General features: G+C 45.5%; 1 protein-coding gene across 1 annotated transcript in view; it reads left to right on the forward strand.

Moving 5' to 3' along the window:
• ABCA4 (ATP binding cassette subfamily A member 4) overlaps window positions 1-18858 on the forward strand; it is a 166462-nt gene that overhangs the window by 16089 nt on the left and 131515 nt on the right. The window contains exons 5-7 of the mRNA XM_088022838.1: window positions 424-551; window positions 4741-4938; window positions 17664-17753. Coding sequence (XP_087878964.1) covers window positions 424-551; window positions 4741-4938; window positions 17664-17753 — 416 coding nt within the window. The remainder of the gene's footprint in view (window positions 1-423; window positions 552-4740; window positions 4939-17663; window positions 17754-18858) is intronic.

Here is an 18858-nt window from a genome sequence, read left to right on the forward strand (position 1 = left end):
TCATGTGCTCTCTCTCTTTCATAGATAAATGAAATCTTTAAAAAAAAAAGTGTCTCCAGACATTGCCAAATATTCCCAGGGGAGACAAAATTGCCCCATTCTAGTTCCTCACCCCCATCTGGTTGAGAGTCACTGTTCTGGACCAACTCCACAATGCATCTGATGACCCCTCTCCTGCCCTGAGCTAACTTTTTCCACCTTCTGTGCCTTCTCACTAAGTTTTGCCTGGCTGCGTCAGCAGTAAATGCCATGACTATGTTGGTGACAGCCTACTGGCAGGTCCCTGACCTCTAAGCTCCCAGGGAACCCAAGAACAGAGCCTTCTGCTGAGAGCCAATTACAAATGTTTCCTATCGATTCTACATGTTCTCCCTTTTTTGACTTATTCCCCATTCAACACCCTGTTCTTTCATTCATATACAGGAAGAGGGATACGAATTCGGGATATCCTAAAAGATGAAGAAACACTGACACTATTTCTCATGAAAAACATTGGCCTGTCTGACTCAGTTGTCTACCTTCTGGTCAACTCCCAAGTTCGTCCAGAACAGGTAGGTGGATATCACTGGTCCCTGGAGAAGAGGGGTGAGCCCTGAGCCTGAGAAAAACAGGGAAGAACTTGCATTATTTTTCCTTCTCACTTTTACGTTCAGAACCCATGATTTGTTCCAAATATTCAGGAAAATACCTGGGGGGGGGGCGTCACTTGAAATAATGAGCCTTCCTGGCATAGGATTCCCAAACAGCCCAAAACCTGGCAGCACTTCAAACAGCTCATTTGTATAACTGGAAAGAACCTTGGAGAACACGTGGCTCAGAATCCTCTTAGAGTTGAGGAAACTGAGGTTTACTCATGTATTCATCAAATATTTAGGGACATTTTAGGTACCAGAATACAGTAGTGAACAATATAGGCAAACCCCTGACTCTGGGAGCTTACATTCCAGCCGGGACCACAGGCAATCATCAAATAAGCAAAGATACGGAGCGTCTCCAGGTCAAGATAGGTACTGAAGGAAAATCTGGCAGAGCTGGGAGTTAGGGAGGGGCTAGGAGGCATGGGATGGGGGCAGACTGAAATGAGATGGTCAGGGAAGGCCTTCCTGCCAAGGTGGTATCTGAGCCCAGCTGCCTGAACAGAAGGCAGCCGTGGGAAGAGCTGGGAGAGGAGAATTCCGGTGTGAGAAACGGGCCATGCATGCACAGTGTCTGGGTGCACGGAGCTAACCTACCCCGGTTACAGACCTCTGATTTCCTGCACGCTTTCTTCTCGGTGCCAGACAAGCTCCTTCTTCTATGGAGCCATGACCCCCAAAATCTATCTCATGCATTTCATAATCTCCTATATGTGTTCAGAGCATTTTTACCACTAACACATGACTTTCCCGTCTGTGGAAGTTCTGGGCCTCACGGCTCCTGCCCAGCATCCTGGGCGTGCGGGTTCCTGGCATGAGGAACACAGTGAGAATGCAAGATAAGCGGCGGCCCGATAGTGCAGACACCCCTCCCGCCTCTCCTGGCCAGGTCTGCACCTCCTCCAGACTTCAGGGGAGACTGAGACATAAACAGAGAATTTCAGGGCCTGTGTCAGTACGGAGATAAAGGTCTGAGCCCAGAGGAGGGAGGGGGACCCCACACGCCCGGGCAGGGCCAGCTCTGTTGAAAGGGGTTTTGGGGCTGGTTCCCTGCGCAGCAGTGAAGAAGCCCATACCTGCTTTTCTGGCTTCTCAGTCTCTGAGGTTTTCTCTGAAACTACACGAGGGGACTGAGGGTCGGCCCTGAGATGGTGTGTCAGGGCCCTTGGAGGGCAGTGCCTGCAGTGCCCAGGCCCTTGAACTCAGGCCTGGCTGCCCTGCTCCACTCCCCCTCCCACCCCCACCTGGGGGAGGGGTGGCGGAGGCGGCATCCATGGCTCATTCTCCCCTTTGCTTTCTCTTAGCTCATAAAACTGAAGTCCTGGAAATGCCTGTGATGACTTCCAGTTGGTAATAAAAGGGAGATGGAGATAAGGGCAGGAATTTAGGGGAAATTTCTTTCCAGTTCCCCACTGACGTGACATTTGGAGCTTTAGTTGCTGTGCTGTTGGCATCAGAGCTGAGCCTTTCATGTGGGCAGAAGGGGCCAGTGTCACTGGGCTGTGCTATTATGTGGTGTTGCTTGCTCTGATTAGCTGGTGCTTTCCTGATTAGCAAACGTCAGAGCTTAAGAGGAAGCCCAGAGCTCCTGCTGCTGGAAGAGGCTGGTCGTGTTGTCCCAGCTCCCTCTGGGCCCTGTGCCCTCCCTGCTTCTCAGCATGGTCGCCAGCTGCACCTGCCTCCCCATCACCCCTTCGGGTCTCCATCCAACTGCGCCACTCCTTACCAGCACCGTCCACCACAACTTTCCTCCACGATGGCAGTGTTCTCTCTCTGTGCCGTCCAAGAGGATAGCCACCAGCCACAGATGGCTGGTAGGCACTTGAGATGGGGCTAGTGCAGCTGAGGAACTGAATTTTAAGTATTATTTAATGTTGATTAGTTTAAATTTAAACAGCCACATGGGGCTTGCAGGTCTCTGATAGGTCAGTCTCAGCAAACATGGGACTTTGTTCTTCATCAGGACTGCATGCCCTTCCTGGGTCCTCTCTGCCTGGCATCCGAGTACCTCTCTCCCCATCTAGGAAATTGTTAGACAATGAGAGGGAAATAGTTGTTTGGCTCATCACTCACCCCACCCCCAACCCCAGCCTTGTAAACTCCTGGACTTACTTCAAGGCCCAGCTTAAGTGTTGCCTCCCCAGTGAAATCATTCATAAACCCTCCCTTCTTTGTTCTGCCCCCTCCTACTTCCCTACTCAGCGAAGAGCTAATGGGTAGTGATGAAGCACAAGCTCTGGGTTCAAATCTCAACAAGGCCACACAGTTAACTGTGTGACCTCAGGCAAGTTAAATAACCACTCTGTGCCTCTGTGTCCTCATTTGTAAAATGGAGACAGTAAAAGTGCCTATGACTGTTATGGGGGTCAAATAAATTAACGTATGTAAAGCACTAAGAACAGTGCCTGACACACAGGGAACGCTCAAAACACACTGGCTATTCTTAACACTCCTTCTTCTGTGCTCTGGTTTCACTACGTTCAATTTAGCACTTAACCGCTTTGCCTGCATTTCCAGCCAGCCAGGAAGCTCCTTGGAGAGCAGAAAACTCATCTTATTGTCTGTATCCCCAGTAACTGTTCTAGTCCCTGCAGAATGGGACTCAGTGAATGGGCACTGAGTGCACGAGTCTCTGTGTGAAAGAAGGAGCCGGGACCTTCATAGTGTCCCAGCTTTCCCACTAGCCTGCTGTGTAATTTCTCCTCCATCACTTTTCTCCCCTAGAATATTAGAGGTTTGGACGAAGTGAGCTCATTGATTCCCTCTGCCTCAGAATGTTTTAGACGCTGGGATTAGGGTTGGGGATAAAAAGCGGTGTGTGGGCAAAACAGGAAGGCTCTGTTGGAACATGCACCCAGTTACAGTCCCCTGAGATTGAGGGAGTCCACACCAACCCAGTGTCAGCCGTGACCTCATGTAGTGGGAGGTGGGGGTGGGGTGATGTGTAAGTAGAGTCTGAGCCTGCTCTGCTCTCCTGCCCTGAGAACTGCGTAATTGGAGGTCCTGGGGAGACTCCAGAGGTCAGGGAAGCCCATAAACCTGTTCATGGTACTTGGGTGTTGTGAGTCCAAGACTCCAGGAGGCCAGTTACTGTACTAGGTGGCCAAGGGTCTCTGGCAAGGGCTGTGGCCTCCTTGGTCTCTGAGGCCATCATGCAGATTGTGATTCATTGTCCAAGAGTCATTGTCGATGAGCTCCACAGGAGCTATAGGATGTGGTTTATCCAGCAGTTGAGGTCACCAGATAAAATACAGAATATCCAGTTTAGTTTGCATTTCAGATAAATGAATGATTTTTTAGCATAAGTATGTCTAATTTGGACCCTATTGGGGACATACCTATACTAAAAACTGTTCATTGTTTATCTGAAATTTAAATTTAACAGGACATCCAGGATTTTTATTTGCTAAATCTGTTGAGAAACGAGAGAGGGGGCTGGTCACTTGCCATCGCTCCAGATGCATTCTAGCCACTCCCTTGTCCTCAGCTTCAGGGGAGTAGGTCCTGATGGTACCTTAGCATCATGCTAAGAATGGATTGCTCACATTTTAAGTGGCTCTCTGATAAAATGAGGCTTGGGAGTGTGTTAGGTTCCTGTGACTGCTGTAACAAACCACCACAAACTTAGTGACTTAAAACAACACAAATGTATTATCTTATGGTTCTAGAGGTTGGAAGTCTGAAAGTCAAGGTGTTGGCAGGGCTTTATTTCTTATGGGGGATCTAGAGGAAAATCCGTTTCCAGTTTCCAAAGACTGTCCACACTTTTTGGCTGGTGGCCTCCTTTCATCTTCGAAGCCCTCGGTGGCCAGTCAAGTCTTTCTCATGTCACATTACTTTGCCCTTGTTTCTTCTACCTCCCTCTTCTTGCCAGGCTTGTAAAAAACCCCTGTGATTACATTGGGTCCACCTAGATAATCCAAAATAATATCTTTTTCTTAAAGTCGTATGATTCGCACCCTTAATTTCATCTGCAATCCGAATTCCCCTTGTCCTCCAACATAACGTATTCGTGGGTTCTGTGGGTTAGGGCACGGACGCCTTTGGGGTGGCTGGTCTTCTCCTACCACAGGGAAGTTTCCAATGTTGCTTCTCCTCCCTGCAGTTTGCTCACGGAGTCCCAGACCTGATGCTGAAGGACATCGCCTGCAACGAGGCTCTCCTGAAGCGCTTCATAATCTTTAGCCAGCGCCACGGGGCACAGACAGTGCGTGACGCTATGTGCTCCCTCTCCCAGGGCACCCTACAGTGGGTGGAAGACACTCTGTATGCCAACGTGGACTTCTTCAAGCTCTTCCGTGTGGTAAGGGAGATATTTAGCTGCTGACCCCTTGGAAGGTAATTCCTGGGTGCAATGGGGCCCGGTGACAAGTCATCGGGGACTCATGAATGGATGGTCAGGAGGGCATGAGCCTGGTGTTCAAGACAGTCCTTGAGGAAGCTCCAGGCTCCAAAGACCCAAGGAATCTTGACCGATAATATTTTTAAAAGCAGTGGCCCAGGCACCCAGGAGTCACTGTTAGGTTCACCATTAGTTATGTGGTTGTGGCACGTGTGAGTCCACTCCCAATGTGGGATAAATCCTCTCCACCACCTCTAGCAGTGTGCAGAGGAGAAGGCCTGGTTTGACTCCCTGCCCTATTTACTATTTCCTAAGACAGTTGACCTTTGCTGGCCCCATCACTCATCTATATAACAAATATAATACTTTATAGAATGGCAGGAAAAAAATAGGTGCAAATCATTAAATAAATTTTAATAAATCAGAGCTTCACACTCTGGGTCTGTTCTTGACCACAAAGGTTACTGTTTCCGGGTAGAAAAGAATAACAGAAAATTTCGTAGTCTCAAAAATTTGGAAAGCCTTCATTTAGCACAACCCTGTGTTCTAGAACTGCATCTCAGACACACTTCTTGGGACCTGATAATACCTCCTCTCTTGCTAGAAGGATGAGAGGGAATTATAAAAAGGAGGTAAAGAACAGCAGTTCTTACACTTCAGAATGTATGAACATCATGAGGGAAGCTGACAAAAGATGCAAATTCCAAATTGCCATCTCCAGAGACTCATCTGCCCTGTTACCTTAGGTGATTCCAGTGGAAGTCATTGTAGGCCATGCTTTAAGAAACACTCAAAATTAGAATCCTTCAGAGAAGGTGATATGTATAAAAATACATATTGTTTCTATAATTATAAAATGTTTCTAGGATCCAATTTTGTTTTTTTCTTATACCTGCGTTTTAATTTCTGAAACTGTGTTGTAGGGTATGTCAGTCAGGAGAACTTGGTTCAGGAATTTGTGTTTACCTTTTTATGGTTGCTCTCTCAAGTCCCAGAAAACCCACTCTCAGCTTGTCTTACAAAGCAAGTTGAAGGCTTTTAAAAACAACACCAACAAAAATAAAACAAGACCCCTCAGTTTCTGGCAGAGTTCACACTTGATTCCTTTCAAAACGTGACTTTCCCTTGGAACGTTACTCAACAATGTTCCCAGCTCATCAGGGTGGGTCTCCAGAATGGTAAGAGGGCTTAGTACTTACGTAAGCCATCACCACTGAGAGCCCAGGAACCCAGAAAATCCCCCTCAGCTCCCCATGCTGTAGGGAGAATAAAAAGGCATGTGGTTCAAATTTCTCTGTCCAAAATTCCAAAAGGAAGTCAATTTTAGATGCACTCCTTGGTTTGTTTTCAGAATCATAAGAGTGAATAAGGCAATAAAGATCCCTTATGCTGGGCAGCTGAACACCAACAAAGCTGGGGACCAGTACCTGTGTTTGCAGGGAGGTGTTAATGTCCCTGGGCACCCAGGATAGTGCAATCCTCTGAGCAAAGGAAAAAGGCAGGGTCACGTATCTCTTTTTGAAGTACCTTGGCTGCTGGTATAGGTAAATGTACCCTTGGAGCATGACCAGCAATACTGCGAAGGCAGTTCTGGATGTAGCAGGATCAAGGGAGACCTGGGCAAAACTTTCCATTAGGGGCGGAACCAAGCTCAGATCACTGGCTTCAAATGTTTATCAGAGAAGAAAGACAGAAAGTCTTTCCTTCTACAAGTGCTAGAGTTCAGAAACCAGAGGAAAACTTTGGCTGGTCCGCCCTTCCCTGACCGGAGACATATCCTGTGTGCTTGCTCACCACCTCTGTTGGTGAGTTCATGCACTCAAACCTGACCCAGGTGCCTTCAAGGGGCCAGGCACTATGCTGAGGCTGAGGCTCCAACCATGACCCTACCACCCTCACTGAACTCTTAGCCTGAGAAAAGCAAAAAGGCCATGTCACAGCAGTTGGTGTTAGAAACACCCAACAACACCAACAACATTTGGGCGCTAGAGCAGTGGTTCCCAGCCTGGCTACACATTGAACCATTAGAGAGCTTTTAAAAACTACCAGTGCCTGGCCCCCACCCCCAGAGATTTTGATTCCGTGGGCCTTCAGTGTTTTTAAAAGCTTCCCAGATCATTCCAATGTCCAGCTGGGTTGAGAAGCACTGACCTAGAACATAAGAGTTGGGTTCCCAGGTTGAGAATCACTGACCTAGAACACAGGAGTTTGATTTACAGCCTCAGTTTCTGTAGACCAAGCATAATAATAATACCCCAAATGCCACTAAGGCTTCAAAGCACTTTCATTCAATCACCCATAAGACAGGGAGCTGTGGACTCATCCTCCCTGCCATTCTCTTAACAAAGACAGTGTAGCCCCAGAGAGGGCCTGGAGGAAAAAAACCAGCAGGAGGTGGGTCCCCAGGATTACCCCTACCTGCCCTTTCTTGCTCCTGTTCATCTTTGTGGGGAAAGACCAGCCCAAGACAGGACACATGGAGTGCAAGCAAAGAAGACGGACATCCTGTCTGGTGCTCTTGACATGAACTTCTTCATCTGACAAATGGACAGAGTGGCTGAACTTTAAAAAAAAAATTTTTTTTTTTAATTACTAATAAGGAAACCCAAAAGAAACTACAGGCACGAAGACAGGATTTTTGCTTTCATTGCTCCTGTACCCATCTTATCCGTATTTTCAGAACGACAGCCCTGAAGCAGCACAGCAAGGCTCAGGGAAGACCCTCAGACCCTCTGAGGGGGGCATCGGGGAAGCAGCGGCTGCTCCAAGGCCAGGGGTGGGGGCCTCTCTGGAACTAGGCTGTTATTGCAGCTGGTTGGCAGGCAGCCACGCTTAGCCCCAGCACCGGGGAATGCTGTGCCTTCTCTTCTCCTGGGCTGTTTCTCATACGCATGTACACCAGTGTGCAAATAAGGTTTTATTAAATGCCAAGGCAGTGCTCATTAACAAAGAAGGAGGGGCAACGTCAGTAAGCTGGGGTGATGGCCCCGGCGCCTGCTGTGGAAGGAGGGGGGCGTGGGTGCGTGGGAGTAGACACGGCCCTCGGAGCTGAGGGGATCCGAGAGGAGAGTTCGTGGTTAGCACCAACTGGGGCCAGCTGTGTTTTCCCTTGGTCCCTCAGAGATCAGAAGCCAGTGTTCTCATCCTCAAATAATCCCAACACAGTCATCATGGCCTCACTCCACCCCACCCGTCCCCATACGTACACCCACGCACACCCAGGGCACGTGCCTGCTGGAGCGTGGGCGCAGACACGCAGACGCGCCTGCGCATGCGCACAGGATGCAGGGTCCTAGGTGGGCGGTCAGGTGGCTGGATATTTCTCTGAGGAACTTTAAGCACTCTTGGTTTCAGCTTGGCTGAGCGAGATTGAAAGAGCTTGCCTTCACCTGTGTCCTCTCGGACTTGACGCCCCCAGCTGGAAAACCAGCAGCTCAGCCCGGGGCCCACGGTATCGGTATCATGTATCATGCCGGCCAACACTACCTGAAACATTTCACACCTCGTAAAAAATGGTATGTCAGTTTCGGGTGAGGGTTGGGGACGTTTCCCATCTGATTTGGCCCAAGGCATGAATGCCCTCCTCCTCCTCCTCCTCCTCCTCCCCCCCCCCCTCTACGGTCCTTCCTGTTTTCTCTCTGACTCTGGTGCACAGCTTTGAAATCTTGCTGAGAAGCAAATCTGTCCCTTCTGCTCAGAATGTTTATTTGTGGAAGTTCGGCAGGGGAACGGAGGCTGTGCCAAGACCTGCCACACTGCTGGGAAATCTGAATTTCACTCCCTTCCCCTTCTCAGTGGATGTTGATAGAGGAAATTTGGCCTCCCCGGCATTTTGGCCCCCGGTTTTCCCCTTTGCGATCGCTTCCAGTGTGGCATGATTCCGTTTTCTTTACTTGCCCTCAACCACTGTTCTGTCGCAGTTTTTACTTTTCTGACTTCATTTCCCCCATGTCCCTTTGACTGTGGGGTGACTGAATATTGATTTGGGAGGGGTCGAAGGACCCAGTCTTGGGGGCCCTCGCTACATGTGCCTTTCAGTCTCCTGCTTTGTTCTTGGCTCTGCTCCCTAAATTGCTGAATCCTTGGGAATAAATGTGGGTGGACCGCTTGCTGCCCAGTGTAAGCTGGCCATGGTTTCTCTTCACTGGGATCTTTCATTACAGTTTGTGAAATTCAACTTATACGTTTCAATTTTCGGATAATACTGCCATGTCACAATTCTCTGGAGAAGCCCCCACATCTCCAGGAATTTATAATGAGGTCCCATTAGTGACTTATAACCTCATGATTTCCTCTCCCTTCTCATTCTGAATCTTTGGACTGTCATCTTTCTCCCACTTCTGTGTGAGGGTTTTGAGAGGGAAGGAGGGAAAGGAGTGATACCCAGTGCCAGCACTATGAGATGGGGGATGGGGGGGCAGCAGGACTGTTGGGTGAAAATAAAATTAAGTCAGAAGATAGGTTTTTGGGGTTTTTTTGGAAAATTATGAAGCCCACAGCAAGTATATTTGATTTAGAGCATTAGTATCTATTCAGCTTACATCTATAAAACTATGTGTCTGTTACAATCAAAATCTCCCCTGGGTGAATGAATTTCAGTAAAGAAGAAATAAAAAGGAAAGAGAAACATTAATGTACATTAAATGTGCCTTAGGCCTGTGGACATGATTGTCGTTGGCCTGCTTTCATTTCTTGTGGGCTCCAGACAAACAGGAGGCCAGAGCTTATTTTCATGATAGATTAGATGTTATTTTTATGAAATTAAAAAGCAAAAATACTGAGAAGTCAAAATTACGATCACTTCAGACACAAGAAGATCCCTGTGAAGCCTGCTGTTTCGGTAATGGATCCTGGGTCCAGGCCTTTATTTAGCTGATACAGATTGAGAACCAATGTATTAGGGATCAGGTTCTCTCCAGAGTAAACTGGTTTTGAGAAGGATTTTGGCCTCTGATTGGTTGTCAGAACAGTAGTTCTTAACCTTTTTATGAATTAGCACTACCTTTGAGAATCTGATAACAGCTCTAAACCTTTTCTCTAGAGAAATATAAGTTCATGCAAACACACAAGGGGTAGGGGCTCATGGAGCCTCTGAAGCCAGGCCCTGGTTAAGAACTTTTGCATTAAAATTTCTTTTCCACCTACCATTAATATGTGCCCTTTCCTAAAGTGTCTCACTCAGTATAGCCACAGATTCTTCCTTAACTCTACTTAGGAAGTAATCAGCTTCTCCCCGTGAGCATGGGACCCAATGGGAAGAGGACCAGAGGCTGGGCAGCCACTGGAGCCCACAGAGATCTGGTGGTCAGGACCCTGGGTTCTGGCTCTGGGTTGGCCCCTAACTTGCTGTCATTTAAGTGACCCTTGCTTACTTGCTACACTTCCTACACTCCCCATCTGTAAAATCAAATTAACAAGATCTATGCTACCTGTCTCAGAAGATGATCGCAGAAATTCACGTTAGAGAAGAGATGGAAAAGCACTTGGAAACAAAAAGCATTTTTGCTCTTACCAAAGCAAGAATGCAGCCACTTTGCCAAGGCCCCATTGTTCCCTTGTCATTGCTACACTCCTGGAAATGTTCTTCTCAAACACTTAGGTGGGATGTTCTTCTTTCTCAGACCCCTCAGACTAGCAAGAGGTCTGTCTCATGCATTGACCTTTTGACTGCCCCTAGATTCCAAACTCTGTTCTGCTTTCGTCAACCACAAATATCAGGACTGAAGTCACAGCAGAGAAAAAAAAGGCCTAGTTTCTTTTGAGCCAAAGAAAGTCCCATCACTTGTCTGTTCACATACTCCAGAGCCCACCCTCTCATCCCGACGCTCTGTCCCCTTCAGTCCTGGGAGACAGCACGTCTCTGTGACCTCTCCTGGTAGAGACAGTTTGGCATTTCCCCCAACCCCAAGTGATTTAGTCTGAATTCTCCCCTCATGACGCATTTCCTGGTACTCAGCGTGTCCCCTCCTGGTTGCCCCCTCACCACTGAAGCCGGCTTCCTCTCTTTTCATCTGATGCTTAACAACTGTCAGGTTACAACAAACATACTTCAAATCCACATTCTCCCAGTTGCCTAGCAACAACTTCCCTCCTGGATAAATCTGGATTTCCTGTAACAGCATACCAGGACTGAACACAGCAAGCCTGTACTGTCTGTCCACTGCTTCGTCTGCTGTTCACCTCAGTCTGGATGCTTTTAAGACAGCAGGTCATCCTTCCACCAGCTCCCAAAAGCCATGTCATCCATGTAAACACACTTTTAAGCAGAGACTACCTATGTACCCTTGTGTTAGATCCTCAGCTTAGAAATAATACTGTTTTCTAGATGGTCTTCTCGAATCAGAGAAAGTAAAACACAAAAATTTCAACTCACAAAACATTATTTTGTGTGCTGACAGAGTGGCACCTGTCTGATTAATCTATTGGGTCTAAAGCATCAGCAAATATTGCTCAAACAAGATTTTTTAGTAGCTAATATGCTTTATTCTGCCCTAAGAAAAAAATATTACATAGTTCCATAGGACAGACATTTCTTGTCCCTTGAGAACCCAAACAGAGACCTAGTATAGTCAGAATCTTCTTGACTGCCAGCTACGGCCTTCTGTCCATTTCTTTGAGTATAGATCAAGGCCCAGGGATCCCCCACCCCCAAAGACCAACCATAGCTGATGGGAAATGATAGAGACATACCCTTTCCATAGCCCTATTTATATATCCAGTCTTTCTTCGGAGGCCTCATCAGACCTTGAAATTGGGTTGACAGTGCTGAGCCCAGTTGTGACATGGAAGGGTTACTTGTTTATTTGGGAAATCAAGAGAATTTGTTGGCATAGGAAGTACTGGTATGTGTGTGTGTGTGGTGAGAGAGAGAGAGATGATACTTGCCATTTTTGTCTATGACCTTTTTTTCCAGAAATGTTTTTACATTTCCATTCAAATAAACTTATAGTCTCTTCCGGTTCTTTTGGCAGGAGCAATCTGTGTGAATTTGAATAGATAATGGGGGAGGGAAGCAAAGGAAGAGGAGAGCCCTGGGAAAGTTATTTTATAATTTATGGCAACATCAGTCAGATAGTTGGTGGCCAGATATGTATGGAGGGCTCCCTAGGGGGGCCAGGCACTGTTTTGAGATATAAGTGGTAATAGAGATGTGAATCCAAGACCCTCATCATTTACTATCACCACTGGAAAGAGCCAGGAAAAGAATTGCAACTATGGTACCAAGCACATAGCTAGAGCTCAGTAAACATTTGAATAACGAATATCATTAAATTATTAACAAGATCAAAAAAGAAAATGTTAACTAGACCCAAAAATGCATCTCAAGCTGTTGTTTCTCCTATTCCCTCTCCCGCAAATTCCTGGTCTTGTTCTTATCTGGCTCTCTCTAGTCACTCTCTCTTCACATTCCTCTCTCCACCTGGAATTCCTGGCCCTCCCCTTCCATCCACAAACACTGCCCTCACCCTCAGGATCATCACCTTTTCTTCTTTCAAACATCAGCTCAAGTGTTACCTTCCCCTTCCCCGGGTGGAACTGACCACTCCCTTCCTATAAGTCACCATCATATCTGTAGAGACATACCTCATGAAACCTAAAACCTCAGTAGGCTCTGTCTCTTGCTGCTAGATTTTAGTTAATTTACTCATTAATTAATATAAAATATTTATTGAGCATCTACTGTGTACCATGCCCGGAAGATATAAAAAAATAAATAAAGCCTATTTTTATGCTTACTGAGTTTCCAGTATAGTGGAGAGACAGATACATTAAAAATAATAGCAAACCAATATAAAAGTGATAAATGGATACACTGAGAATTCTAGTAGCAGCTAGGAGGAGCACCTAAATCATGGGGAAGGAAGGCCAGAAGAGCATGGAGTGAGGGAAGGAAGGCTTTCTGGAGAAGTTGAGGTGGTTTCAGATGAGTTGACTCTGGCCAGTAGGGGTGGTGGTGAGGATGAAGTAGAATGGGGTGAGTTGGCCTTATTTATTTATTTGGCTCTAAAGTAATGGGTGTAGTTGCTTTGCAGAGGCCTACAAGAATGTTTGAGACCTGAAAATTAAAAAATTATGGCTCTGAAATACAAAGAAAATCTTTAAAACCAAAATCAATAAGCATTACATTGAATGTTTAAGGAAGGTAATATTATTCAACTTTATTGTTAAAGTTCGCGTTCATAAAATTTGAAATTCAAAAAAGTAGTTTATAGTTCAGGTTTTCCCACTTTGCAAACATTCCTAAGTATTTGCAATGATTGCTGAGAAATCAGATCATTCATTAAGTGAGTTACTCAAAGCCAAATAATGTCAAAAGCAAAATTAGGAGCCCTTAAAAATACATAGAAATCTATCTATATTGATATGTGGATATAGATACATATAGATATGACAGAGACATAGGTGCTTTTCAGTGTGTTGAATTTGATGCAGGGATGGAGTTTTAAGACCAGAATGTGCCTAGAACCAATGGAAGTAAAGGAAAGGTGATGGAGAGAAGATGCCCACTTAGGCAAAATACAGCCACAGATCATCTCCAGCCCACAGGCATGTGAGGTACACAGACAACAAACTCACAAAGAAGGGGAAGTAATTAAAAGCAAGTGGAGCTGTTGACTAACTCATGTCCAATCTCTTTGGACACATGAATGTGATAGTTCTTTATTTTCCATGCACTGGGTTTCTAGCCCCTCTTAGGTCCCTTCCCATTATGTAGGACCTGGTGATTTTTTCTCTGCACAGCTCTTAGGACTCCAGTCCTGATTCCAGCTTCCTCCAGTTTTCCAGATACCCCTTGGCTACCCTCTTTGCAAAGAGAGGGCTCATCCTGCCCCACACTCAGACCCAGTACCAGTTCCTAGGTCTCCCGGCTAGGGATTTTGACAATGGGGTGGGGATGGGGAAGAATCAGTGATGACTTTCAGACTTTTAGCTTTGGTGACAGGGGAGGAGGTGGTGCCACCAGCTGAAGAAGTGTGCACAGGAGCAGAAAGTGGTTTGGGAAAGGTGATGTGATCAGTTTAGGATGAGTTGGATCTGGGCAGAGTTCCAACAGATGGCTGGGGGTTAGAGGTACAGATTTAGAAGTCACCAACAAAAAGGTAGCAGATTAAATGATAAATGAGACTATCCAGGGAGAATATGCAGAGTGAGAGGAGCAAGGCCACGGAGCCCCTTAGGAGCCTCAGCACTGAAGGAGAAGATGGAAGCAGAGGAGCTCATGGGAAAAGCAGAGAAGGATCAGAGCAAACCAGACAAGAGCAGTGTCACAGACATCGAGGGGTAAAAAGGACATGATCCAAAGTGTTGAGAGAAGCAGAGAGGTCTGAAAAGACAAGAACCAAAAGTATCCATTAGACTTAAAAACTAGGAGGAAACTGGGGGTTTAACTAGAATGTTAAAGTGTCTTCGTTGGGTGGTGAGGTTGGAAGACAGGAGTGTTAGAAATTGAAGTCACTGCACATGGACTGCTCTTTCAAGAAGTGTGGGAATAAAGGTTGGAGGAAGGCAGTTAGACTGTAGCTACAGGGGAATAAGGCATCAGAAGTAGTTCTTTCTTTCACATGGGAGGATCTTGAGCACATATATTTGATAACAGTGAAGGGAAAGCTGAAGATACATCAGTGAGATTCTTGAAGGTAAACTTCATAAAAGGAGGACTTTGTTTTGATCATTGCTATATCCCCTAGCCAGTGGCACACAGCGGACAGTCTACATATTTGTCAGATGTGTAATTATGTCATTTAGAAACTACAATTGGCTGCAACAGAATGCTGAAAAACAGTGGCTTTCATATTCCTCCCAAAGCAGAGTCCTGTGGTGGGTCATTCGGGAGTGGTGTGGAGGCTCTGCAAATTTTCGCAAGAACCCAGGCTCCTCTTCTTTTCCGTCACTCATCCCTAGCATGTGCTTGTCATCTGGTGATCCTAAGATGTCTCTCTACCTCCCCCAGCACATCAGTGTTCCAGGCAGGCCAGGGTCCTCCTTTAATAGGTCTTCCCCAAAATCCCCACTGTGTGACTTCTCCTGATATCTTGTCGGTCAAGATTTTGTCACATGACCATCCCATGTACAGTGGAGGCTGGGAAATGTAGTTTTTTCGCCAGGCATTATCACCATTAGCAAAATTAGATAGACATATATATTAGGAAATGTAGAAAGAAGTCTAGCCTGATGGAAGAGAAGCAAGAGAGAAGGTTAGAGGGGGAGCCATGTGTGTCCAGTGCTGGTATTGATCTTCTCTCCTAGAGGCAGTAGGGAGCCATGTAAGATCTTTGAGCAGGAGAGATGACGCGGTTAGATTGATCTGTTAGGTAACTCAGGCTACAGTGTGGGGAGTGCATTGGAATGGAGGCATCTAGAGACAAGGGGCCAGCAAGAATGCTATTCTGATGAAAATGTTCTGGGAGAGAGGCAAGGGGAGCTTGAGCAAGGCAGTCCTAGTGAGGAAGAGAAGAAAGAGAGGAGAGAGTATTTATTTAGTATTCATTCATTCAGCTATTTATTTATTCTTGCAAGCAAAAAGGCTTTTTATTTTTAAATCTTTCTATTACAGAAATGAGTATAAAAGAGAGAATAGTGTAATTAACTCCCATGAATCCATCACACAGCTTCAGCTGTTTTCAACATTTGGTCCTTATTGTTTAATCTGCTCCTCACTTTTTTCCGTGATATCTTTTAAAGCAAATCACAGACAGCATATTCTCTCACCCTTACATACTTCCCTATGTATCTCTAACACATGGAAACTTACTTGTTTTAACAAAACCACAATTCTACCATCACACCCAACAAAATTAACAATAATTCCTTAATATTATCTAATACCCAATCATGTTCACTTTCCTCTGATTGTTACAGCTGATTTGTTCAGATCAAAATAGAGTCCACACATGGCATTTTATTGGTGTATCTCTTAGATCTCCTTTCATCTCTAATAGATCTTATTGGAGTAGTCAGGAGGTGAATCACTGGAGTTGGTGATAACTTGCCACTGGCACACATTTTTACCTGCTGGCTTCCTCCCTACCTACTGTTCTCAGCCCCACCCTCTCATGGAATTAAAGCAGGAATTAAAGTTCTTTGCCCAGCATTCCCTCAAACTATTTTCAAGGAGTTTGAAAAGAAGTCCTGGCAAGACCAATGTCTAGGCTCAGTGTAAAGGTTAAGGAGAGAAGATGCTTCTCAGTGGTGTAGTTACAAGGGTGGTTTTGCTGCTACTTCCTCTGGTAAATTGTTCTCCTGTCTGCTTTGAAGCCCTCGTAACAAAGCCTTTCGTTTTACAGTTAGGAAATGAACCAGAAATGCTGATGTTCCATGAGTGTTCCTGTATTCATTCTTTGGTATCAGGGCCAGAGAGACTGTGAGGGCCCCTGCCCCTAGAGCAGCGAGAAGGGAGAGCAGGACCACTGCTAGAAATGGGAGGCGGGGCTGCTCAAAACCTAATTCCACCTGCTTATCAGCTGGGCTGCAGCTTGGTCAGCCCACCATCATTTAGGAGAACCACCCTGGCAAATAAAAAGCTGAGGCTTGTGGCTTGTGGTCCACAGATCCTTGAGTCAGAATTACACATCTATCTTGTGAAAAATGCAGAGCCCCTGCAGACATACTCAAGATGCACACTTGAGTTTGAAAACCACCATCTTAAAACTTAGAATTCATTCCTAAAAGACACAGGATCCGTGAGTCAATCAGTTTTGAAACTATCAAGAATGAAGTCATTCATTCAGGACTTGAACTTGGTTTCCAGAAAACAAGTTGTTCAATTGGGCTCAGGTTTGCAGCCAGCAAACTTGTGGGCTTCCACGTTGCCTGTGTGGGTGGAAGGTGCTTGAATAGTTTTGTGTTGTCTCATGGGCCTGGGGTCACCAGAACACTGCTGTCAACTGGGTAATCTGCAAGAAAACTTCTCTTCAAAGCTGCCAGCAGCAGCTTTGAAAGAAAGATGATATAACTAGGCAAAGCTTCCACATAAGAAAGTAGTGTTGAACAGAGGAAGAGCCACAACCTACCTGAAAAGCCTCAAAGGGAGCAGAGATGTGAACAGTGAGGAAGCCTGAGCGTGTCCGCAGAGCCCAAGGTGCTCAGATGGGCACCTTAGCACACAGCCTTCCTTTACAGTCCAGCAGCTATGTTGGTTTCCTTCCTCCAGGAGGCTTGTTTGGTGTTGCTAAAGCAGCAGTCAGAATCACTTTGGCATATTTAATGTCACTGAAACTATTTGTGATTGACTAGCTCAGCAGGAGCTGAGCCTGGAATCAGACTTGGAATACGAGCCTTTGATTTTCTGAATTAGATAAAACCAGTTTGTTTGTTTTTTAAGATTTTATTTATTTATTTGACAGAGAGAGAGAGACAGCGAGAGAGGGAACATAAGCAGGGGGAGAGGGAGAAGCAGGCCTCCTGCCGAGCAGGGAGCCTGATGCGGGGCTCGATCCCAGGACCCTGGGATCATGACCTGAGCCGAAGGCAGACACTTAACGACTGAGCCACTCAGGTGCCCCAAAACAAGTTCGTTTTTTAAAGTAATCTAGCAGAAGAGGTCCTGTGATCAGGAAAAAAAGGGAGGGAATGTTTTTCAAGCAAGGAGGAGATCAGATAGATAGCACCCATGTGTACATGTATAACTTATACATGTATGTATATACACACATATATATTTTATATTTTTTTCCTATCAATTATAGCTTCCCACACTCCTAGACCGCAGTTCTCGAGGTATCAATCTGAGATCCTGGGGAAGAATACTTTCTGATATGTCACCAAGAATTCAAGAGGTAAGCAGCCTAATGATACTAATGATAATGTTATTATATCTTTCCACCATTTTACCACACTTACTATATCAAACAATTTAATTGTACCTCAGACCTGTTCAAGGAGATACGCATTTGAACTTTCTATTTAGCAGTTACAAAGCACCTGTTCAGATCCTAAATTATCTGTGCTTCTAGATTGGAGGCAAAAGGTAGGGAACCATCGTTCTGATTTCACACCTAGGAAGAAATGCCACCATGTCTTGTGTGGCAGGTTATCAGTGGACTTACACTGAATCTAAGTCCTTCCAGTATTGATGTGGTCCATCCTATTATGCTCTTACAATGCACCTAAATCTATACTGCTAATAGCAATAGCATATACTTCCAAAGTGCTTACAGACATTATTTTAAAGTGTCTTAAATATATTGACTCATTCCAACACCAAAAAAAAATTTGACATTTTTGTGTTGTTTTGTGAAAGATGTGCATGTTTCAGTTAACATCTGGTTGGACAAGCCTTTACCTGTGTAGAAATTGATTCTCCACTCAATAGATGAGAGGTGTTGGGGGTGTAATGATGAAGAGACAGGTATGGTCACTACCCTACTGAAATATACAATCTAATGGGGAAGAGCAATGTGAAATAAACAATTACCTTCAAGTGTGATGTGTATTATGAAAGGGAGGCAAAAGGTGAAGTATAATTTTCCCCATTTTCCCCTCCAATATTCTCAGCTGACTTAGGCTTAGCCAACCTGGAAAATTGCATTGTGGATCTGTATTCATAAAACTAAGTTCAACCCGGGGCAGAGTGTGAGTGCTGCTATGCAGGGAAAGTTAGAGAAGGGCCCATTGTACTGATGGCCACCTGCTCTAGTGGGAGTCTCTATTTAACATTCTTTTCTTCATGAGCATTTAAAAAATTCTTATCAGTATAATGGGGCTGAAAATGATAGAGAATGTGAAAAAAGTCCCCAAATCATATCTACACTCCTCAGTCTGTGTGGGAGTTCCAGAAAGTTTCTTGCCTGTCTAGATAGCAAGTGTCAGCATTGTGAACTAGGTTGTAGCAGATGGCTCCGTTTATATTAACTGATACTAGACCATTTGACCCCAGAACAG

The sequence above is a fragment of the Eumetopias jubatus genome, unplaced genomic scaffold (genome assembly GCF_037043125.1).
Source record: "Eumetopias jubatus isolate StellerSeaLion01/CBP00866 unplaced genomic scaffold, mEumJub1_p1.0 scaffold_4, whole genome shotgun sequence".
Taxonomy (NCBI): Eukaryota; Metazoa; Chordata; class Mammalia; order Carnivora; family Otariidae; genus Eumetopias; species Eumetopias jubatus.